This window comes from Mobula hypostoma, chromosome 11 (assembly GCF_963921235.1).
Source record: "Mobula hypostoma chromosome 11, sMobHyp1.1, whole genome shotgun sequence".
Lineage (NCBI taxonomy): Eukaryota > Metazoa > Chordata > Chondrichthyes > Myliobatiformes > Myliobatidae > Mobula > Mobula hypostoma.
In genome coordinates, this window is record NC_086107.1 from 91,293,799 (window position 1) to 91,318,577 (window position 24,779).

General features: G+C 47.1%; 2 protein-coding genes across 2 annotated transcripts in view; both read left to right on the forward strand.

Moving 5' to 3' along the window:
• Window positions 1-3,787, forward strand: part of LOC134353506 (stabilizer of axonemal microtubules 3-like) — a 22,801-nt gene extending 19,014 nt beyond the window's left edge. Inside the window, exon 6 of the mRNA XM_063061503.1 lies at window positions 2,895-3,787. Coding sequence (XP_062917573.1) covers window positions 2,895-3,303 — 409 coding nt within the window. The 3' untranslated portion in view covers window positions 3,304-3,787. The remainder of the gene's footprint in view (window positions 1-2,894) is intronic.
• A 264-nt stretch (window positions 3,788-4,051) lies between these two features.
• On the forward strand, window positions 4,052-21,787 carry LOC134353507 (gonadotropin subunit beta-like). Its single transcript, XM_063061504.1, has 5 exons — window positions 4,052-4,071; window positions 4,582-4,766; window positions 10,882-10,945; window positions 17,792-17,900; window positions 21,557-21,787. Exons 1-5 carry the CDS (start codon window positions 4,052-4,054, stop codon window positions 21,785-21,787), a joined length of 609 nt encoding a protein of 202 aa, XP_062917574.1.
• Window positions 21,788-24,779: the final 2,992 nt, after the last annotated feature.

Genomic DNA, 24,779 nt, shown 5'->3' on the forward strand with positions numbered 1-24,779 from the left:
CCCTTTACCGCTCTGATTCTGAAGCGTATTTTCATCTGGCAGACCTGTCTCAAAGATAGAGTGACACACACAAAATGCTGGAGGAACTCAGCAGGTCAGGCAGCTTCTATGGAGAGGAATACAGAGTTGTTGCTTCTGACTCTGGCTTCTGCCCCCTTCCTTTCCAGTTCTGATGAAGGGTCTCAGCCCAAGACAGCAACTCTTTGTTCTTCTCCATAGATGCTGCCTGGCATTCTGACATCATCTGTGTGTCCTCCCCATGGAATACATTTGTTTCCTCCAAGTACTCTGGTTTCTTCCCACAGGCCAAAGATGTACCGGTTAGTAGGTTAAGTGGTCATTGTAAATTGTCCCGTGATTAGCTTAGGGTTAAATTGGAGGTTGCTGGGTAGTGTGGCTTGAAGGGCTAGAAGCACCTATTCCGCACTAAAACTAATTTCGTTTTTCTTCTCTTGTCTTCTCCCGCAACCCTTAACTACCACACCCCCGACCCCCTTACCAATCACGAACTTATCCGTCTTTGCCCTAATGACCCAATGCCACCTGTGGCTTTGAGTTCCACAGATTCAGCACCCAACGAGGCAGAGGTTGATTGGTGAGGGGGTTACGGGTTATGGTGAGAAGGCGGAAGAGTGAAGTTGGTAAAGGTATTAACGGGAGGGGCGGACCATGAGCTGGCACAGCACAGTAGTGGTTGGCACAACACTCTACAGCACCAGCAATCAAAGTCCAGTTCCCGCCGCTGTCTGTTCTCCCAATGACCGAGTGGGTTTCATCCGCGTGCTCCAGTTTCCTTCCACATCGCAGAAACTTGCGAGTTAGGGTTAGTGAGTTGTGGGCGTGCTACGCTGGCATCAGAAGCATGGCAAGACCCTTAGCTGAGCAGAGAGATCTTGGGGTCCAAGTTCATAGCTCCTTGAAAAGTGGCCACACAGATCGACAAGGTGGTTACAGCAGTTTACAGAATGCCTACTTTAATTCATCAAGGCGGATTTCAAAAGTCAAGAGGTTATAGAACTCTGGTTAGGCCTAATGTGAGGTATGATTCACTGCTTAGATAATTTAACCACCGGCCCAGATCTGAGGTGAGAGCCGATTTCGCTCGGTCTCTACGATGGTCATCTCCACGGTACTGAGCCAATGAAGACTGCACCAGCTGCTATGCTCCAAGCCCACTAATATGATGAACTGAAATGTGAGGCTTTGGGCCTACCGTGGGCTGCTCTGGGGTTCAGCTCTGAGGACTCAGTTTGGTTTGGAATGCTGTTGTTCGCTTCAATTGTTTGCACGATTTCCAAATTGTTTTTCTTTCTCTTGTACATCAGGTGTTGGTCTTTTATTTTTTTTTCATTAATTGGGTTCTTTCGGGGTTCTTGCTTTGTAAGCGGACAAATCTCAAGGTTGTGTAATTAGTACATTTTTTGATAATAAATATACTTGAAATGAATTAGGCCAGAGTAGGAGTATTTCTGGTTGTCCCACTATAGGAAGGATATTGAGGTTTTGGAGAGGGTGAAGAAGAGGTTTACTAGGCTACTGCCTGGTTTACAGGGCATGTGCTATCACAATAGGCTGCACAAACTTGGGTTGTTTTCCTTGGAGGGCTGGAGGCTGAAGGGAGATGTGATCAGGGCAGGTTCACCAGATTGCAGAGAATGTCGAAGGAGGAACAATTGAGAGGTTGGGTTTGAGGGAGCTTGTCAGAGATTGAGACAACTGAGAGGTTGGGTTTGAGGGAGCTTGTCAGAGATTGAGACAACTGAGAGGTTGGGTTTGAGGGAGCTTGTCAGAGTTTGGGACAATTGAGAGGTTGGGTTTGAGGGAGTATGTCAGAGTTTGGGACAATTGAGAGGTTGGGTTTGAGGGAGCATGTCAGAGTTTGGGACAATTGAGAGGTTGGGTTTGAGGGAGCTTGTCAGAGTTTGGGACAATTGAGAGGTTGGGTTTGAGGGAGTATGTCAGAGTTTGGGACAACTGAGAGGTTGGGACAGAGGGAGTTTTTCAGCGTTTGGGACAACTGAGAGTTTGGGTTTGAGGGCGTTTATCAGAGTTTGGGACAATTGAGAGGTTGGGTTTGAGGGAGTTTATCAGCGTTTGGGACAACTGAGAGTTTGGGTTTGAAGGAGTTTATCAGAGTTTGGGACAATTGAGAGGTTGGGTTTGAGGGAGCTTGTCAGAGATTGGGACAACTGAGAGGTTGGGTTTGAGGGAGTATGTCAGAGTTTGGGACAACTGAGAGGTTGGGTTTGAGGGAGTTTATCAGAGTTTGGGACAATTGAGAGGTTGGGACAGAGGGAGTTTATCAGCGTTTGGGACAACTGAGAGGTTGGGTTTGAGGGAGCTTGTCAGAGTTTGGGACAATTGAGAGGTTGGGTTTGAGGGAGTTTGTCAGAGTTTGGGAGGGGGAACTTTATGAATCATGAATGACTCTGACAAGCTGTGGCGGGAGAGATGTCAAGGGTTTGCTGCCACTAGTTGGGGAATCATGGAGAAACAGATCACTACAGCACAGAAATAAACTATGGGGGGCGGGGGGCGGGGTAACACTTCCAAATAGGTGGCTGAACATTGAAGAGAGAATTGAGAAGGAAACGCTGTCAGTATTGAAATTCTCTGTCACTGGGGTGGAGAGGCCGAGTCATTGAATCTATTCGGGGATAAAGCAGATATTTACCTGCTGCACAGCTCTGACACCGAGTCCCTTTCTGCCTGGGTGTTACAGTCCTTTAGCTTGGGCCATTTAACCACATAACACCAGGGACAGTGCCACAGAGTACACGATGTGCGTTTGGCTCTCTGGGTCCATCTCCCATGACCCACCGAACACAGCTTGGCCGCAGGTAAAATGCCAGTCCGTCTGTCCTCACCCCTCCCACCCCTTCTTTTCACCACAGGGAGGAGCTGGAAGGATACCCAAAGAAGGACGTTGCCACCTTCTGGCAGACAGAGGACTACCCGAAGGCCTGGGGTCATGGGCTGAAGGAGAATCCCCTACCCAAGGAAGCCCAGCACATCATCCGAGACCCCGGGCCGATGATCGACCCAACAGTGTTCACCTCCCAAACCAGGATCCCCCGCCAGCCCAAGCGCCTGCCACCTGTCCCGAACCGGGGCTTCAAGACCCTGTCCCAAGAGTCCTACCAGCCCCCCAACGACGTGAAGCGGACACAAGATGTCTCCTGCCCCCTGCGGGCACCGTGGGTGGTGACTCAGGAGGCATCCACCCCAGAGATCTTGTCCGTTCCCCTGATGTACAAGACGGAGTATATGGCCTACGGAACCAGGCACCCCGTGGTCATCTGACAAGCCCCAAAGGAACACAGATCGTCTGTTTTACATTGGTCATGATATTGGAATTTTGCATCTCTGCATGAGGTCCTTCAGCCCATCAATGTTAGCTCTACTTTCTGATGGAGCTCTACAGTTAACCCATTTCCCCCTCATTCCTCCATCTCCTTCAGTCTTTGCCTTGTCAAGTGTTAAATTCAGGCTTCTGAAAGTAACTAATAGATCTCTTTCCACTTTCTTTCAAGTATTGTATATTTTACCTTACTCCTGATATCTCCCTCTGGTCCTTTAGCCACCCTGCCCTCTGTCTACTGATCGTCTCACCAGTGGCAACAGTCTCTCCTTGTTTAACCTCTACCAGCTCTCCGCAAAACCAAGAATTTATCTCAATTACTGCAAACATTTGCTTGAAAGATCTGTGTTCTAACGAGAATCACAACTTTTTAAAAGATAATGTCTTAATCAGCACATGAAAATTCAGTAATAAATAAGTTTATCTTGGCAGAAGCTATATTTTGAACTGTTTCTCAGAGTGGTTTTTAAACTAATTGGAGTACAATTTGACTACACTGCTCTCGGCAGTGGGAAGTTGATGGGAAACAAAATAGTAAACTTTTAAATTTTTTATCGAAGTATGGTATGTATGATAGCATCTATCGGTCTTGAAGGACAATAGGGTTTTTTTGGCACTGCAGTGACCTCTCCAGGGCACAAGCCTGGGCGGAAGGTATGGAGATCCTGGGGTGCCCATTCGGCAGTACGTATGTGGCACCATGCATTACAGTAAGATTCATTTTCTTACAGGCATTTACAGGGAAAAATGGAAATACAATAGAATTGACGAAAAACCTGTACTCATACAGACTAATATTGACAAACAACCGGTTCACAAAACTGTGCAAATTAAAATGATATTGACAACATGAGTTATAGAGTCCATGAAAGTAGGTTGTGGAAAAAGAGTTGTGGTTAGTGATGTTATCCACGCCAGGTCAGGAGTCTGACGGTTGGAGGGTAATAGAGTAGCTGTTTCTGAACCTAGTGGTGTGGGACCTAAGGCTCCTGGACCTCACGCCCAGTGGTAGAAGTGAGAAGATGGTTCAGGAGCCTGATGGTTGTAGAGTGATGAAAGAATTTATTACGGTTTGAATTGGCTTCGGTTTACTGAGTGTCAGCTGTACACACAGAGTGATAGAGAACTACAGCACAGAACAACTCTGTCCTGTTTGTGAAATGGAACCGGGGTGCTCTTTCTCTGCTTCTGCTTGGACTTTTAATATGATCATCCCTCAGATGCTTCGCGCCGCTGACATGTGACTGCACTGCTACGGCCAGCTCATACCGAACTAACAAATTGGCTGATGAAACTGCAGTGTTTGGCCTCATTAACAATGCTGACGAGGCGGTGTACAGAGAGGACAGTGGTTCAGGTATCAACGTGGATAAGGCCAAGGCGTGGAGAGCGTTACGAGCAGCAAGTATGTCAGAGGGCACGTAGCAGATAGTCTCACCTGGTCCCTCAACAAACCTCTTTACTCAAGTGTCTCCACTTCCTGAGGAGATTGAAGTGAGTGAGGCTCCCCCACCTCCCTACATTCTAACAGATCTTTACAGGAGCACCGTCGACTTTGGAGCAGCAGTACAATTCAGTATATGATATAGATAAAACTGAATTACAGTAAGTATATATATATGTTAAATAGTTATATTAAGATAAGTAGTGGAAAATCAGAAATTTAAAAAAATCTGAGGTAGGTTTCATGGGTTCAATGCTCATTTAGGAATCGGATGGCAGAGGGGAAGAAGCTCTTCCTGAATCGCTGAGTGTGTGCCTTCAGCTTCTGTACCTCCTTCCTGATGGTAACAGTGAGAAGAAGGCATGTCCTGGGTGGTGGGGGTCCTTGATGATGGAAGCTACTTTTCTGAGGTACCGCTCCTTGAAGATGCCTTGATTACTATCGAGGCTAGTACCCAAGACGGAGCTGACTAATTTTTCATCTTTCTGTAACTTTTCTTGATCCTGTGCACTAGTAACTGCACCCCCCCGCCCCCCCCGAATACCAGACGGTGATACAGCCAGTCAGAATACTCTCCACTGTACATCTATAGAGGATTTCGAGTGTTTTAGATGATAAACCAAATCTCTTCAAACTCCTAGTGAAATAGGGCCACTCTCTTCCCTTCTTTACAGCTGCACCAATATGTTGGGATCGGGTTAGATCCTCAGTGATACTGACAGCCAGGAACTTGAAATTGCTCACTCTCTCCACTTCTGATCCCTCTGTGAGGACTGGTGTGTGTTCCCTCGTAATACACTTTCTGAAGCCCACAATCAGCTCTTTGGTCTTACTGATGTTGAGTGCGAGGTTGTGACACCATTCCACTAACTGGTGTATCTCGCTCCTGTGCGCCCTCTCCCCACCAACTGAGATTCTGCCAATGACAGTGGTGTAATTAGTAAATTTATAGGTGGCATTTGAGCTGTGCCTAGCCACACAGTCATGGGCATAGAGGAAGTAGAGCAGTGGGCTGAGCACACATCACTGAGGTGCACCAGTGTTGATTGTCAGCGAGATGGAGACGTTATTAGATTGTGGTCTTCTGGTTAGGAAGTTGAGGATCCGGTTGCAGAAGGAGGTACAGAGGCCCAGGTTCTGTAGCTTTTCAGTCAGGACTGTGGGAATGACAGTGTTAAACACTGAGCTATAGTCGCTCAATAGCATCCTGACATAGGTACTTGTAGTGGCCTAGTTATCCAAGGCCGCATGGAGAGCCATTGGGAGCATGTCTGCTGTAGATCTATTGTACCGATAAGCAAATTGCATTTGGCCCAGGTCCTTGCTTAGGCCGGAGTTGACTCTAAGCATAACCAACTTCTCAAAGCACTTCATCACCATAGACGTGAACGTTACTGGACGATAGCTCATCCTGGACACTGGTATGATTGTTGTCCCTTCGAACCAGGTGGAAACTTCCAACTGTAGCAGTGAGATATGCAACCCTGAAATTTATTTTCTTGTGGACATACTCAATAAATCTATTTAATAATAACCATAGCAGAAACAATGAAAGACCATTGAACTAGGGTGTTCAATGAGAGAAGACAACAAAAACTGCGCAATTACAAAAAGAAAAAAAAATAACAATAAACAAATTTGGTACATGGAGCTCAGAAAAATAGAGGGCTATGGGTAACCCTAGGTAGTTTCTAAAATAAGTACATGTTCAGCACAGCATTGTGGACTAAAGGGCCTGTATTGTTCTGTAGGTTTCCTATGTTTCTAAATTAGAAATAAATATTGAGAACATGAGATGAAAAGTCCTTGAAAGTGAGTCCATAGGTTGTGGGAACAATTCAATGATGGGGTGAGCGAAGTTGAGTGAAGTTATCCCCTTTGGTTCAAGAGCCTGATGGTTGAGGGGTAACAACTGTTCCTGAGCCTGGTGGTGTGAGTCCTGAGGCTCCTGTACTTCCTTCCTGATGGCAGAAATGAGAAGGAGGCATGTCCTGGGTGGTGGGGGTCCCTGATGACGGATGCTGCTCATGTGTCTCACGTAGATGTGTTCAATTGTTCGGAGGGCTTTACCCGTGATGGAATTGCAAGGTATCTGAACACATATCCCTACAAAGGATTGTGAGGACTGTTGAGAAGATTATAAGGGTCTCTCTTCCACTCATCTGAGATATGTATCAGGAGTGCTGCGTAAGCAGGACCTGAAGCATTGTCTCCCATACCATCCATCCAACAATCTCGTTGAACCCCCGCACCCACCATCAGGCAGGAGGTAAAAAACCTGTTAGGATGGGAAACAGCTTCTTCTCCCAGACCTTGAGACTACTGAACTCCCTGCCTCCTCCCAGGTCTCATCAGGTACAAAGTTCCAGTAGTACTGCACTGTTTACTTTTTAGCTTGTGTCATAATGCACCTAATGCTGAATGTTAGTCTTCTGATATATATTTTATTATTTGTTGATTTATTTGTGGTGATATTACTTTATGTGTTGTGTGTGAGTTACTTGTACTGTTTTGTGCACTTTGATCTGGAGGAATGTTGTTTTATTTGGCGGTAGACACGAGTACAGTTGAATAACAATAAATGTATACTGGAACTTGAAACAATATCTCCAACCCATCCAGTCTGTGCTGAACCCTAGTTCTGTCTAGTCCCATTGACCAGCATCTGAACCATAGACCTCATGCCCCTCTCCTCTATGTGTTTATCCAAACTTCTCTTCAATGCTAAAATCAAATCTACGTTTACCACTTCCACTGGCAGCCCATTCCACACTCTCACCAAGTTCCGAGTGAAGAAGTCCCCCCTCATGTTCCCCTTAGCCCATGACCTCTAGTTCTAGTCTCACCCAACCTCAGCAGGAAAGGCCTGCATGCATTTATCCCATCTATACCCCTCATAATTTTGTATACCTCTATCAAATTCCACCCCTCCCCCAATTCTCCTTCACTCTAGGGAACGAAATCCTAACCTATTCAGCTTTTCCGTATAACTCAGGTCCTCAAGTCCCGGCAACATCTTTCTAAATTTTCTCTGCACTCTTTCAATCTTGTTGATACCTTTCCTGTTTATAGATACTAGAAATGCACACAATACTCCAAATTAAGTCTAATTCAACTTCAAAATAACATCCTGTACACAATATTTTGATTTATGAAGGCCAATGTGCCAAAAGCTCTCCTTACAGCCCTATTTACCTGTGATAACACTTTCAAGGATATTATGAATCTGCATTCCCAGATCGTCTTCTGTGTGCTGCTTCAGTCTTTAGGGACCTTTTTCAGAATGTGAATAAGTTTGGAAGGTTCTGGCAACTGTCTCTGCAGGCCACTTCTTCCCAGAGCCTGTTGTTAAGCATTTGTGTTTTTGACATGCTCAATGTTGCAGAATAGGAACATTGCCTGTCTGTCCTGTGTTACGTACCCCGTAACTGGGTTGCCAAACCAGCAGAAATGGACCACTCAGTTGGAGTCTGGATTACTAGAACTAAGAAAGCTTTATTAAAGAAACAAGCAACACAGTAATCGAAAGGATAATAAATGCAACAGTTCAGCAATGATAAACACACATGTGCACAGAATTAAGATAACAGCATCAATCAAGCTCTATCGTTGTCTAGGGGTAAATGACCAATTTCAAAGTGACACAAAAGTCCGGTTCGATTTAGTTCAGTTCGCAGTAATCGTTGCCATGGCGATGGACAACGTGGGGGGAGGGAGAGAGAGAACGGGAACGACTTATCATTCAGACACCACTCACAGACCGGCGAGATGGCTCACAAGCAGCCTTTGGGCGGGTCCTTGGTGATGTCACCTGAGGTCACCGACTGTGACCCCTCCTCCAGGTGCGGTCGATCCTCTGCAGTGAACCCGGCACCCAGGCAAGGGCGGACACACACCGGGTTCCCGCTGATCGTACCTTTCCACCCTGTGCGTTTAAGGCTGATCCCCCGATCAGCCGTCGAAGAGCTTTCCACCGACTTGTGAGAGGCGCACCGCTTCCAGGGTCTCGTTACCTCGGGTGTCGTGTGTGTCCTGCCTTAGCGAACCTGTCCCTTTTTATCCCCCTGCTGGGGTATCGCCTGTCCATCACTTCAAACAGTTCAGGGTTCAAAGGGGGAGCCGCTCTAGACAGCTCTCTCTCCCGTCCCTTCATTACATATCTCCAGATGCTGCTTCATTGTTCCTTATCTCTCCTTCCCCTGAGGGCAGGTGGCAGACCAACTGCTGATGCCACTGATGCTAGCCCAGGCCAGCAAACATCTTAATTTATGTGTATTCTCGTCACACCTGGCAGACCTCTTGTCTCAGCTTGCTCCTGCCCCACCGAACTCGTTTCTGTTATTCTTCCACTTCCACCCACACCGATGACCCCTTCTCCCATCTTCAACCCTCCTCTTCTTCATGGACACCCCGTTCTGGTCTTCTGCCTGCTCTGGATCTCTTTATCGCTAACTGCCGACGGGACATCAACCGTCTCGACTTCATCGCACCTTGTCCCCATTCCAACCTCACTCCTTCGGAACGCTCTGCTCTCCACTCCCTCCGCACTAATCCTAACCTTATTATTAAACCCGCCGATAAGGCGGGTGCTGTTGTAGTCTGGCGTACTGACCTCTACCTTGCCGAGGCACAGCGACAACTCGCGGATACCTCCTCTTATTTACCCCTCGATCGTGACCCCACTAAGGAGCACCAGGCCATTGTCTCCCACACCATCACCGACTTTATCCGCTCAGGGGATCTCCCATCCACTGCTACCAATCTTATAGTTCCCACACCCCGCACTTCCCGTTTCTACCTCCTGCGCAAGATCCACAAACCTGCCTGTCCTGGCCGACCCATTGTCTCAGCTTGCTCCTGCGCCACCGAACTCGTCTCGGTTGCGTTTTAGAATAGGAACCTACCCACTTAGACCAAGGAATGCGTTATAGAGGAGAGAATTGTGAGAGATCATAGCTAGGAACTGAGGATGTGGATTGTGCTAACCACAGACAATGCCTGGAACTAAAGGCATGGAATACAGCGGTGACGATACCCAAGTTTCAGCATACGCCCAATGTTGTAATAGAGAACTAGATTTGCTGTTAGACCTGTGGATAATCATTTTATTCTGTGATCATTATCTAGTTTGTTGCTTAATTAACTCTTCCTGTAGCCAGCATTCTGTTATCAAGATGTAGTTTTACTGGTGATCTCGAATGTAAATGAGGGATAAAGGAAGAACAAGGGGTGACCTTGTTGAAACCTAAAGAATGGTGAAAGGCCTTGATAGAGTGGATGTGGAGAGGATGTTTCCTGTGGTGGACGAGTCTGAGACCAGAGGACACAGCCTCAGAATTGAGGGGCATCCTTTTAGAGCAGAATTTCTTTTGCTGGAGATTGGTGAACCTGTGGAATTAATTGCTGTGGAGGCCAAGTCATTGGGTATATTCAAGGATTCTTGATTGGTCAGGGCATTGAGGGATACAGGGAGAAGGCAGGAGACTGGGGCCGAGAGGGAAAATGGATCAGCCATGATGAAATGGTGGAGAAGACACAATGGGCCAAATGGCCTCATTCTGTTCCTTTATGTTATGGTCTTGTGGTAAAAACTCTACCAAATTTGTACTGAGATAGAACAGGTTTGACAGGTCTCCTGGTGAAACCCAGACTTTAATAAATCACCCGTTATTTCAAACACCAGCTCCTCAGGATCCTTCAGTTTGCTCCTACAGAACATATCAGCTGAACCTGAGGCATCAGACGTACAACTTAGCAAAAGTTAACACCGTTTCTTCAGCTAATACTGACACTGCAGATCATGGACTGGCAGATACACTTAATAGTCATGTGAATGTAGATACACCAACTTGTACATAAGACCATAAGACATAGGCAAATTAGGCTATTCAGCCCATCGAGTCTGCTCCACCATTCCATCTATTATCCCTCTCAACCCCATTCTCTGGTGTTTAGTGAAGGTTCTCCATCTCTGTCTGCCCTTGGCCATCTTCTCTATTATGCAGAGTCCTTATTTCTATCTCTGTGGTATGGCACAAATTTGTCTCTCATCTCCCACATTTCCTCTGCCCTTCAGAAGTCCAGTGGAGTGCTGTCTTGATGATGGAGTTGGCTTCTCTTCTCATCTTGGTCTCAGCGGCGTTTAGGGCTTCCTTCATTGTGGCAGTAGCTTCCTCTCAGTTTTCACTACTGACAGCCATGCAAGTCCTGAGTGGAGACTTGGGAATATCGTCGCACTCAGAGATAGAACGATTCTTCATTGTTGTTTCTGTAGCAATCTTTTCATGACCAGTCACGGTTGCTCGCCCTGAGATGAACCACCGAACCTGGCGGACCGGTGGGCCTCTCTATGTCTGGCCTCGACCCTTTGACCTGTTTGGTATGGGAGACCCTACCAAGAGCCAAAGCATAAATCCCTGACTCCAGTTGACATAGCTCTGTGCATCATTGAAGCATGCAAGCCTCCAAGCCATAACAAGGTTGTGGCCCTCTTGAAGGTCTGGTCCCAGACCTTCCTGTTGCAGGAAACATCCACTCAACATCCACTCTATCTCGGCCTTTCAATATTTGATAGGTTTCAATGAGATCCTGCCCCACCCTTCTTCTAAACTGCAGTGAGTACAGGCCCAGAGCCATCAAATGCTCCTCATACATTAACTCTTTCATTCCCTAGATCATTCTCATGAACCTTCTCTAGACCCTCTTGAGTGACAGCACATCTTTTCTTAGATGAGAGACCCAAAATTGCTCACAGTCTGACCGATGCCTTATAAAATTTCAGCATTACATCCCTGCTTTTATATTCTCGTTCCCTCAAAATGAATATCTGCCTTTAATTTGCTAATTAACTTTGCTTGTGTTTTAAATTCAACTTTCCCTCTTGTGCCTAGATTTTCCATTGCTATTTTCAGAAGGCCCTTGACAAGCTGTCACACATGAGGCTACTTAACAAGATAGGAGCCCATGGAATTATGGGAAAGTTACATACGTGGATAGAGCGTTGGCTGATTGGCAGGAAACAGAGAGTGGGAATAAAGGGATCCTATTCTGGTTGGCTGCTGGTTACCAGTGGTGTTCCACAGGGGTCCGTGTTGGGGCCGCTTCTTTTTACATTGTACATCAACGATTTGGATTATGGAATAGATGGCTTTGTGGCTAAGTTTGCTGACGATACGAAGATAGGTGGAGGGGCCAGTAGTGCTGAGGAAACAGAGAGTCAGCAGAGAGACTTGGATAGATTGGAAGAATGGGCAAAGAAGTGGCAAATGAAATACAATGTTGGAAAATGTATGGTTATGCACTTTGGCAGAAGAAATAAACGGGCAGACTATTATTTAAATAGGGAGAGAATTCAAAGTTCTGAGATGCAACGGGACTTGGGAGTCCTCGTACAGGATACCCTTAAGGTTAACCTCCAGGTTGAGTCGGTGGTGAAGAAGGCGAATGCAATGTTGGCATTCATTTCTAGAGGAATAGAGTATAGGAGTAGAGATGTGACGTAGAGGCTCTATAAGGCGCTAGTGAGACCTCACTTGGAGTACCATGGGCAGTTTTGGTCTCCTTATTTAAGAAAGGATGTGCTGACATTGTAGACGGTACAGAGAAGATTCACTAGAATGATTCTGGGAATGAGAGGGTTAACATATGAGGAACGTTTGTCTGCTCTTGGACTGTATTCCTTGGAGTTTAGAAGAATGAGGGGAGACCTCATAGAAACAATCGAAATGTTGAAAGGCATGGACAGAGTGGATGCGGCAAAGTTGTTTCCCATGATGGGGGAGTCTAGTACGAGAGGGCATGACTTAAGGATTGAAGGGCGCCCATTCAGAACAGAGATGCAAAGACATTTTTTTAGCCAGAGGGTGGTGAATCTATGGAATTTGTTGCCATGGGCGGCAGTGGAGGCCAAGTCATTGGGTGTATTTAAGGCAGAGATTGATAGGTATCTGAGTAGCCAGGGCATCAAGGGTTATAGTGAGAGGGCAGGGGAGTGGGACTAAATGGGAGAATGGATCAGCTCATGATGGGGTGGCAGAGCAGACTCGATGGGCCGAATGGCCGACTTCTGCTCCTTTGTCTTATGGTCTTATGGTCTATGGTCTATTGAGATGTTTATAATATCCTCCATTTGAAGAAAGATACAAAATATTAACTCAAAGTTGTTTCCTTTTGCCATTGTTGATTGGCCAGTCGTGTCTTGTGAGGTACCAAGTTACACTCTTTTACATTCACATGTCTGCTTGAAATTACTTGTACATCATTTTCTCCTCCTTATTTTTTAAACATCGTCTTTTGCTGATTTCCAAAATATTCCCAATCTGCTGTCCTACCACTAATCTTCACCATTCTTTGGCAATGCAGCTGAAATCAGTTATTAATAAACAGCCCAAGGTTGTTACTGAAGGAACCAGCAGCTTCGGAAATGCCATTGATCCACAGAGATTTCCATTAACCCCGACTGTGTACAACTGATTCTTTTTTATAAACTTGCCGGAAACGCAGCATCTGATAGATCACCGAATGTAGACAGCTGAATTGCAGAAATGCTGCAGGATTAAAGTCAGAGACCCTGAAACGTTCGGCCGCCTGGAGCCCATTGGTTTCACTTCACTGGAACATCTATTTTCTCCTGACCACTAACCGGCCACGTACCGATACACGTGTGCTTGTGCACAGACAAACGTGCACGTGTACATACACACACACACACACACACACACACACACACACACACACACACACACACACATAGACAAGGCATGTGCAGAAGAAAATCAGACCATAAGACACAGGAACAGAACACGTGCATGTACATTTGCACAGAAACACGTGTCCTTAGACATGATTGCAATCTTGGCACATAAAGCATACGGACCACATAAAGCATGCCACCCAATGCTAACACAGACTGACACATTAAAGCATAATTATTATATGCATAATATAATATATACATTATATGACACCATTACTTGTGCTGATGCCGATACAACATTTCCAGACATTAACAAAACGCACAGTCATCAGTACGACAAGAAAACACACTCTTAAAGAAGACTCTTAAATGCAAGGATTGCTTTGAGGCTTTATAAGTCTAGTGCATCGGTCAGACTGCACTTGGAGTATCGTGGGGTGTTTTGGGCCCCTCATCTAAGAAAGAATATGCTGGCATTGGAGAGGGTCCAGAGGAGGTTCACAAGAATGCTCCCGGGCACGAAAGGGTTAACGCGTGAGGGATGCTTAATGGCTCCAGAACCTGTACTCGCTGAAGTTTCGAAGAATGAGAGGAGATCTCACTGAATATTGAAAGGACCAGATAGAGTGGAGAGGATGTTTCCTACAGTGGGAGAGCGCAGGACCAGAGGGCACAGCCTCAGAATACAAGGATGCCCATTTAGAACAGAGGAGGAGGAGGAATTGAGGAATACAAGGATGCCCATTTAGGAGGAATTTGTTTGGCCAGAGGGTTGTGAATCTGTAGAATTCATTACCACAGAGGGCAGTGGGGGGCACATCTTTGGGTATATTTAAAGCGGAAGTTGATAGGTTCTTGAAGAGTCAGGGTGTCAAAGGTAATGGGGAAGAGCCAGGAGAATGGGGTTGAGAGGATTAATAAATCAGCCTAGATAGAATGGCGGAGCAGGTTTGATGGGTTTAATGGCCTAATTCTGCTCCTATGTCTTATGTTCTTAAGGTCTAACGTACAAACACTATCACAACAAACATAAAACACACAAAGGCAGACTAAAACACAAATACAAATATTACAAGAAAAGTCAGAGTATTTCCTGGATTTTCAGTTTTTATTTTGCATCTGATGCACCTCTGGGGTGTTAAACAGGACAGGACTCACACAGAAAGTGTCCCTGGGGTGGGTTGTGGAACGGAGCGTCCCGGGGCCACACGTCGCTGAGTGGAGTCACAGGTAGGCAGAGTGGTGAAGAAGGTGGCTGGGCACATTTGCCGTTAACCCGCCAGGGAACTGGGTACACGAGGTGGGACAGCATGTTGCAGCCGCATCGGAGGGGGAAATTGTTCCCGGAGCAGTGGTCTGACCACAGCTCTGGTCACCATGCCATAGGACGGATAAGATTAAGCGACAAGGAAGTTGCAAGGACTGGAGGGGTTGAGTTAAAGGAAAGACTGGGGCTGTTCTCCCTGGAGTGGAGGAGGTTGGGGGCTGAGAGATTTATATTTATTGGGGTACAGCGCGGAATAGACCCAGCGACTCACCAGCCTAATGTACAATGACCAATTCACCTACCAACCGGTACGTCTGTGGGAGGACAGCCTCAGCACCCGGACGAGCCCTACACAGTCACGGGGAGAACGTGAACCTCCCCCCACCCCGCCCCACAGGTAGCGGCGGGAAGTGAGCGGTGTGCCAACCACTACATCCAATAAAATCATGATGGGTGTGGATAGACCGGCACGGACCCTTTCCCAGCAGGAGCGCACGAGTTTTTATGTTGAGAGGAGAATGAAACTGCCATGTCCAGAAGCAGTAATCACCCTGAAACCATCAGGCTCCTGAACCAACGTGGATAACCTCGCCCACCTCAACTCTGAACTGATTCCACAACCTACAGACTTACTTTCAAAGAATCTACCACTCACTTTCCCAGTATCGTTTAATCTTTGATTTGCACAATTTGTCTTTTTTTACACGTTAATTGCCAGACTATGTTTACGTACAGTTTTTCATAAATTCTATTGTATTTCTTTATTTTTCTTGCCAGAAAGTGAATCTCTTGGTCGTATATGGTGACATATATGTACTTTGATAATAAATTTAGTTCGGACTTTGAGGGACAAGTGTTTAATGCAGAGAGTAGTGGGTATATGGAATGGACTGGCAGAGAAGAGGCAGGACTGAGTACAATCACTTTTAAAAGGTACATAGATAGAAGAGGTTTAGAGGGCTACGGGCCAAATGTGGGGAAGTAGGATGAGTTTGGGTTTGGGTGAGCATAGGCAAGTTGGGCCGAAGAGCTTGTTCCTCTTCTGTGTTTATCTGTGACTCTGTTTCCGACAGCCATACAGTTGTTTTTAAATTTCCCTTTCTGTTGCCTCGGCTGTCCGTGGCCTCTTCCAGCTCCGGACTTCTCTTCATAAAATTTTCAGCCTCTTTCTCTTGCAAACTCGTTCCTTAAAGCTTCTGCCTTTGACCCATCTCCTACCCTGCCTTACGAGGCCTGAACACTTCGGTAAATGCCCTACTGGCCGTCAGCATCTGCCGTTGCCAGGATCTGAATCGGCGCGCTGAAGCCGGACGAGTCACCAGCCCGAGTTGGTTGTGGGCATGAGGTGGGAACTATCTGATAGCGTTGTGGATAATCCCAGGAAGATGGTCATCGCAACCCCGATCCATTAATATCTGTGTCAGAGCGTGTGTATAAAAGGACGCGAGCACTACCGCTCCCAGACTGTCTCTGTCAGATCTCCAGGACCAAGGAGCCGAGAACAGGTGAAAGGCAACAACAAAATACGTCCTTATTGATTGCAGGGGGCGGGAAGGGTTAAAGTAGAGATAGGGGAAAGGGAAATGTTGATCTTGAAGCTTGACAAACGTAGTGAAAAGAATCAAAACCTAACAGGACCGGGCATAATTTTAAGGTGATTGGAGGAAAGGCTGGGTGGGGGGTGTCAGCGGTAAGTTTTTTTTACACAGAGTGGTGGGTGCATAGAACGAGCTGCCAAGAGTGGTGTTGGATGTGGAAACATTAGGGGGATTTAAGAAACTCTTAGGTAGGCAACGCACACAAAAAAAATGCTGGTGAACACAGCAGGCCAGGCAGCATCTCTAGGAAGAGGTACAGTCGACGTTTCGGGCCGAGACCCTTCGTTAGGACTAACTGAAAGAAGAGATAGTAAGAGATTTGAAAGTGGGAGGGGGAGGGAAGATCCGAAATGAGGAGAAAAAAGAAGACAGGAGGGGGAGGGATGGAGCCAAGAGCTGGACAGGTGATTGGCAAAAGGGATATGAGAGGATCATGGGACAGGAGGCCTAGGGAGAAGGAAAGAGGGAGGGGAGCCTAGAGGATGGGCAAGGAGTTATAGTGAGAGGGATAGAGGGAGAAAAAGGAGAGAGAGAAATTTTTTAATAATAATAAAAAATAAATAAATAACAGATGGGCTACGGGGGTGGGGGAGTTAGAGAAGTCAATGTTCATGCCATCAGGTTGGAGGCTACCCAGACGGAATATAAGGTGTTGTTCCTCCAACCTGAGTGAGGCTTCATCTTTACAGTAGAGGAGACCGTGGATAGACATGTCAGAATGGGAATGGGATGTGGAATTAAAATGTGTGGCCACTGGGAGATCCTGCTTTCTCTGGCGGACAGAGCGTAGGTGTTCGGCGAAACGATCTCCCAGTCTGCGTTGGGTCTCGCCAATATATAGAAGGCCGCATCGGGAGCACCGGACACAGTATATCACCCCAGCCGACTCACAGGGGAAGTGTCGCCTCAACTGGAAGGACTGTTTGGGGCCCTGAATGGTGCGAGGGAGGAAGTGTTAAGGGCAAGTGTAGCACTTGTTCCGCTTACAAGGATAAGTGCCAGGAGGGAGATCGGTGTGGAGGGATGGCGGAGACGAATGGACAAGGGAGTCGCGTAGGGAGCGATCCCTACGGAAAGCAAAGAGGAGGGAGGGAGGTAGGCGCATGGATGATAGAGGGTAGAAAAATGTGGGAGGGAAGGGTTAGATTGATCACAGAGAAGGTTAAAGCTCTGCAGAGCATTATTAGCCGAAGGGCTTGGCTCTGTGCTACATTGTTCTGTGTTCTACACTGAGGAGGGCAGAGGAGTCTCTCCTGTACTTGAGGTTCTGCAGAGCTCTTTGATCTGCTCTGTGAAACCAGTTGTGATCATCGATTCCGATCTGCAGCCTGGAGGAACAAAAGGCGGGGAAATAACCTTTTGTCTGCTGCAGGATGGATTCCAAGCGGCTTCTTCTACTCGGACTGTGTATCTCCTCCGTCCACAGCCGGTCCATCTGCCACCCGACCAACAGCACCATCTCCGCGGAGAAGGACAACTGCCCCTTCTGTGTCGTCCTGACCACCACCGTGTGCAGTGGCTATTGCCTGACCAAGGTAAGGGGGGTGGGGGTGTTGCCTGTGGCTGTAGTTCTCAGGGCATTCTGCTCTGCTCTGGTCTGGTCTGGAACCAGTGCCGGACCCAGTCTGAACCCGGCCCAACAACTGCAGCGTTCGATAAAACGGGAGATGCTGGAGCCACTCAGGATCGTGCAGATAGAAAGCTGTTCATCCAGTCCAGAGCCCTTCATCAGAATGTGTTTCTCTCTCCACAGATGCTGCCTGACCCGGAGAGTTTCCAGCATTGTTCGGTTTTATTTCAGGTTTTTAGCATCTGCAGATTTTTTGGACTTCCATTGTGTTTTCACTATCGCTGTACACTGCTTTCTGCTCCACGTCCCTCCTCTCTCTCTCTCTCTCTCTCTCACACACACACACACACACACAGTGCCTGGCTGTGTGGCAGAAGCTGGGGCTGTTGATGAGGGTGGGAAGGTGGTATCTAATGGTGAATACAGGGGGAGATGGATTCTGGGCTGCCCTGGTAAATTTATTGTAACTCCGAGCTCCCTGCCGGAAATCCGAATGCTGATAGCATGCACAGTAACCCACGGGGGAAGCCATGACCACAGGCCCGAGTGCTCCTCAGTTAAGAAGATAGAACGTTACAGCAAAGTACAGGCCCTTCGCCCCACGATGCAGTGCCAACTCAATCTAACCCTACACAACCCTCCATTTTTCTTTCAGTCGTGTGCCCATCTAAGAGTTTCTTAAAGTCATCTAATGTTTCTGCCTTTACCTCTACCGCTGGCAGGGCGTTTCATGCTCCCACCACTCTCTGTGTATAAAACACTTATAGTACCACTGACGTCACTCCTAAACTTTTGTCCAATCACCTTAAAGTTATGCTCCCCCCTCCCCTTGTATTAGCCATTTCCATCCTAGGAAAAAGTCTCTGGCTGTCCACTCAATGTATGCCTCTTACCATCTTGTAAACCTCCAACAAGTCGCCTCTCAACCTCCTTCGCTCCAAAGAGAAAAGCTCCAGCTCGCTCAACCTATCCTCAAGACATGTCCGCCAGTCTAGACCAGTAAACCTTTGTTAGTGGTTGGAGTTGTTATCGGTTGCCGTTGGGTGGGGGTGCGGAGCTGAACGGGAGGTGGGCGCGGGCCAAGTTTGGGATTTGGTATTGCTACCCAGCCTCACACACGAAGTGCAACCAAGGGGTACAGGGACTGGTGGACTGTGGTCCCAAGGGTCCAACGGGGGAAGCGTGTGATCACAGTGTACCGTCAGTTCCCATTACAGAGGTCAAAGATACGCTGTATATGTCACGCGTACATCGAAACAGCCAGTGAAATGTGTCGTTTGCATCAACGACCGAGGGTACGCTGGGGCAGCCTGCAAGCGTCGCCATGCTTCTAGTGACAACATAGCATGCCCACAACTTACCAACCCGAACCCGTACGTCTTTGAAATGCGGGTGGAAAGCAGAGAACCTGGAAGAAACCCACAAGGTCACGGGGATATTATGCAAATTCCCGACAGACCGCGGCAGGAATTGAACACCGATCTCTGACTGCTGGCATAGTAAAGTGATCACGACAATACTGTAGCGCCCTCTACCGGTACCGTACGGACCCCAACCTTGTCTCTGCCTTTTGCTGTCGGGGTGACGCCACCAAGTGACCTGTATCCACATTCTGGGCTGGTTCTGCACAACGGGCTGTAGGAGCAGTGTCAATCCCTCCAGTCCTACCATCCAGGCCGTGCCTCATTCTCACTACTACCATCGGGTAGGAGGTACAGGAGCCTCAGGTCCTACATCACCAGGTTCAGGAACAGTTATCACTCCATAACCTTCAGGCTCCTGAACCAGAGTGGGTAACTTCATTCACCTCAACTCTGAACTGATTTCACAACCTATGGACTCACTTCAAGGATTCTACAACTCATGTTCTCAGTATTATTTTTTTACATACGGCACTGTGTAAAACGTTTTAGGTATATATATATATATATCCATGTGGAGCGGAGAGCGAGTTTGTAAATCTGGCGGGAGCGCAGGATGTTGGGAATGGCGAGGGGTGGAGTGCCGCGGGAGGGGTGTGGGACAGGTGGCAGAAAAGGGGTGCCAGGGGTGGGGGTTGGCGCGGGTGCAGACACACCCAGCCCTGAGACATCAGGCAAGATCATTTCCTTCCGAACAATTGGTTAATTGATCATTACGGAATGTCTCTTTGGTGCTTCCTGCGACCGTGCTCTTTTCCGTAGATGCTGCCTGTCTTGCTGAGTTCCTCCAGTATTTTGTGTGTGTGCCTCCCCTCTCCCTTCTCCTTTTCCCAATCATAATTCCCCTCTCCCTTCCCCTTTTCCCAACCATGATTCCCCTCTCCTTGCCCCCTTTCCAATCAGTCCACAATAGAGAGCCATATCAGAATCAGGTTTATCATCACTCACATATGTCATGAAATATGATTTTTTTGCGGCAGCGGTGCAGTGCAATACACAAAATTACTATAGTACTGTGCAAAAGTCTTGGGCACCCTGGCTATATATATGTGGCTAAGCATACATTTTTAATTGTAGCAATTGCCTTCTGTTGCACTTTGGTTGTTTTTCAGTCTATATATTTTTCATAAATTCCATGGTATCTATTTATTTTCCTGCAAATGCCTGCAAGAAGATGAATCTCAGTGTGGTGACATGGCGACACATATGTATATTGATAATAAATTTACTTTAACTTTCTGTCGCTGCCTTTTTATCTCAGAGGTGCCACCAGACGCCACACATCCAAGCCTAACCACCTTCTGTTCATTTACTCCTTACTCTGTGGGATCTTGCTCACCGGCAGTCAAGTTCCGACGCCAGTTGTTGTGAACAGTTTGGTTTGACGTCTGCTCTGGCATTTTAACGGTTAACTGCTCCCAAGCGGCATAACATGACAGCTACGTATTTGAAGTCTGGAGAAAGGGGCTGGTGGGGTTGAAAGTCTTTATTCAGTGCAGTTATCTAAATAGCTGTCGCCTGATTTTTCCCCGCGAGAAGTTAAAAGTGCCAAAAGTAAAAGCGAAACGCAGCCAGCGCCTTTTTCCTCGGGTGGCAGTAGCTAATGTGAGAGGTGATTGGAGGAAAGTGTAGAGGGATTATCAGAGGAAGGTTTTTTTTATATATACACAGAGAATAGTGGGTGCGTGGAAAACTCTGCCGGAGTGGTGGTGGAGGAAGATACATAAGGGACATTAAAGAGACTGTTAGATAGGCTCTTGGATGAAAGAAAAATGGAGGGCTGTGTGGGAGGGAAGGGTTAAATTGATTTTGGAGTAGGCCGTCAGGCTGATCAACATCTCTGCCCATTAACCCACCCCACTACCACCATTCTATACACATCACCTAGCGTCTCTTTACGTACATACAATCAGTCTTTGTGTGTAACAGTTACTTGTACATTGTGTTTTATAGGATTGATTTTATATTTATATTTTGATGTGCTTTTCTTTGTTGTGTTAATGCTGCATCGGATTCTTGTTTTCCTTAGCAGTCGTGTGTTGAAAAATGGCAATAAACGATCTTGAAGTTAAACTGTCGGCACACCATCGTAGCCTAGGCCGAGGAGTCTGTATTGTGCTGTATTTTTTTAATGTTCCGTTTCCTGAGAGGATTATGAGCAGCCGGGATGCCTGAAACCCTTGTTGCTCTTTGATTTCAGGAGTCAGTGTACAAGAGCCCGCTCCTGTCGGTGTACCAGCATGTGTGCACTTACAAGGAGTTGCGGTACGAGACCATCAAATTACCGGGCTGCCCCGAGGGCGTGGACTCCAGCTACACCTACCCCGTGGCGGTCAGCTGCGAATGTAACCTCTGCAGAATGGATTACACCGACTGTACCCGGCAGAGCATCAAGCCCGACTTCTGCAGTGCCAGGAGGCTGCCGCTGTGAGCTCCCTGCCGCTGCCCTCACTGTCCGCTGGCCTCCTCCGGTGCTACTCCCTCGTTCAGGGCTGGGAATTCTGCTGTCAAGGCAAGTCCGTGTCAGGAACGCTGGATGCCTCGGAACGAAATGGTTCACTCAAGTACTTTATAGCAAAGAAACTATTTTGTAGATGGGGTGTGTGCAGACTGGACGCTGCCATTTTTAGCGAGAGGACTGAGGAGGGAGGAGAGAGGTGGGATTATCTCATTAGTTCTGCTGGTCACTAGTTCTGTCACCTCTTTCACTCAGTCTGGTGCTGGGAGCGAGAAAGCAGTCTAGTGTAGAGAAACAGCTCTGGCTTCTAGTTCCTTGCCTACAAATTCCAGAAAACGCGTTAAAATAGTTTGTACGTGTAGCAAAACTATTCGGCCACTTTGCACTCACGTGGACTTTATTTGTTCTGTGATCTTTATTCTGAAAATTGTGAATAATTGGTTTCAATTTATATTGTGAATGCTGCCTGTATGATGTACGTTGCCTGTAATGCTGCTGTTTTTTCACTACACTTTTGCATGCGTGGACTTGAACACACAATAAACGCGACCTTGACTTCCCTTCAAGAATGTGCATTCTATAACAGAGTGACTACCGGGAAACACAAGGGATTCTGCAGATGCTGGCAATCTAGAGCAACACACACAACACGTAGGAGAAACTCAGCAGGTCTGGCGGCATCCCTGGACGGAACGAACAATCGACGTTTCGGGTGGAGGGAGGCCTTCCATCAGGACTGGAAGGGTGGAAAATCCAGAACAAGAGGGTAGGAGGGGAAGGAGTACAAATTGGCTAGTGATAGGTGACTCATCGGTCTCATTTGCAGAGGGGTCTGCTTCATAGGAGCAGAATTAAGTAATTTCACCCACCATTTCACTCTCAGTCCCAAACTCCCAGTATCCCTTCATGCCCTGACCAATCAAGAAGGTAACAACCTCTGCCTTGAATATACCCAATGGCTTGGCCTCCACAGCCGCCATGTAGAGTTAAACTCTACCTTTGGCCTCTGCGCCTGAAGTTGTGCGTGGGCACGCTATGTGGCTGCTGGAAGCGTGGCGACACTTGCGGACTGCCGCAGCACATCCTCGGACTGTGCTGGTAGCTGACACCGATGGCATGTGATACACTTACAAATAGAGCTAATCTTTAATAAAGCTAAAACTGTTGGAGCAGAGCCGATGGACTGAACGGCCCAATCTGCTCCTATGTCTTATGGTCTAGACTCTAAGTACTCCCCGCCACACGGGATGCAGGTCGCTCCTACCCTGGATTCCAACGCATACACGAAATGGAACGGGCCAGGTACTGGTGAACGCCTGGTGTTCGAAATGGATGGTGGTGTGGGTATGTTAGACCCCAGGTACACTGGCAGGGTGAAATTTCGCACTGTAATAACTTGCAGTGAACATTGGCTGAGACCAATGTTGTGCTTTATCCAAACATGAAGGGACCGAATACAGAGCAAGATGATCAAATGCCTGTACCATTTGTTCAGTTCTGCACTTCTTGGGGTGGTGGTGGTGGAGAGAAAACGGTGGGAAAACCCATTGCTCACATTCAGTAAGCAACACAGTGATTAAGGTCGAGCAGCCAGAGCTCAAGGTCACGTCTGGAGACACGAGTTCAAATCACACCACTGTGGGGAATTGAAATTTAATTAACCAGGGATTTAAAATATAGTAAACATCAAAAACACGACCATGAGGTCACCAGGGTCCCGAAACTCATCTGCTTCACACTTGCCCTTCAGGGAACAATAAGTGAGGGGATTGTCGGTGATATTCTGAATGAATACAAAGCCAGATCGATGTGTGTGAAACAAGCAAGTGAGAAGGGACCCTACAGGAAAATGACTCTCAGGGTAGTATATGGTGGTATATTAGATTAGATTAGATTAGATTATGAGGACACGCAGTCCTCGTTTATTGTCATTTAGAAATGCATGCATTAAAAAATGATACAACGTTCCTCCAGAATGATATCACAAAAAAACCCAGGACAAACCAAGACTAAAACTGACAAAACCACATAATTATAATACGTTTGTATATAGTTACAACAATGCAAAGCAATACCATAAATTTGATAAAGAGCAGACCATGGGCACGGTAAAAAAAAGTCTCAAAGTCCTGATCAACTCATCATCTAACGCAGGCGGCAGAAAGGAGAAACTCTCCCTGCCATGAACCTCCAAGTGCCAACAACTTGCCGATGCATTGGAAACACCCGACCGCAGTGGACTCTGAGTCCATCCAAAAACTTTGAGCCTCCGACCAGCCCCTCTGAACACCATCCTCTGCCAAGCTCTTTGACCCCGCCCCGGCCGCCGAGCAACAAGCAAAGCCGAGGACTCGGGGCCTTCTCCTCCGGAGATTCCGGACCACACAGTAGCAGCAGCAGCGAAGCAGGCATTTCAGAAGTTTCACCAGATGTTCCTCCGTACTCTCACGTCTGTCTCCATCAAATCAGGATTGTGCACGGCACCCTACTTGACAAATAACAGACATGTGGCATGCAAAAGTTTGGGCACCCGGGTCAAAATTTCTGTTACTGTCAATAGCTAAGTGAGTAAAAGATGAACTGATTTCCAAAAGGCATAAAGTTAAAGATGACACATTTCTTTAATATTTTAAGCAAGAAAACTTTTTTATTTCCATCTTTTAGTTTCAAAATAACAAAAAAAGTGCCTGAAGGAAAAGTTTGGGCACCCTGCATGGCACTATTTAGTAACACCCCCTTTGGCAAGTATCACAGCTTGTAAACGCTTTTTGTAGCCTGCTAAGAGTCTTTCAATTCTTGTTTTGGGGATTTTTGCCCATTCTTCCTTGCAAAAGGCTTCTAGTTCTGTGAGATTCTTGGGCCGTGTTGCATGCACTCTTTTGAGGTCGATCCACAGATTCTCGATGATGTTTAGGTCAGGGGACTGTGAGGGCCATGGCAAAACCTTCAGCTTGCGCCTCTTGAG

Coding starts and splice junctions, on each gene's coding strand:
- LOC134353507 (XM_063061504.1), top strand. CDS start 4,052: ATGTGGCACCATGCATTACA. Junction 4,767..10,881: donor GAGAGCGTTACGAGCAGCAA/GTATGTCAGAGG, acceptor TCTGCCCTTCAG/AAGTCCAGTGGAGTGCTGTC. Junction 17,901..21,556: donor GTGGCTATTGCCTGACCAAG/GTAAGGGGGGTG, acceptor CTTTGATTTCAG/GAGTCAGTGTACAAGAGCCC.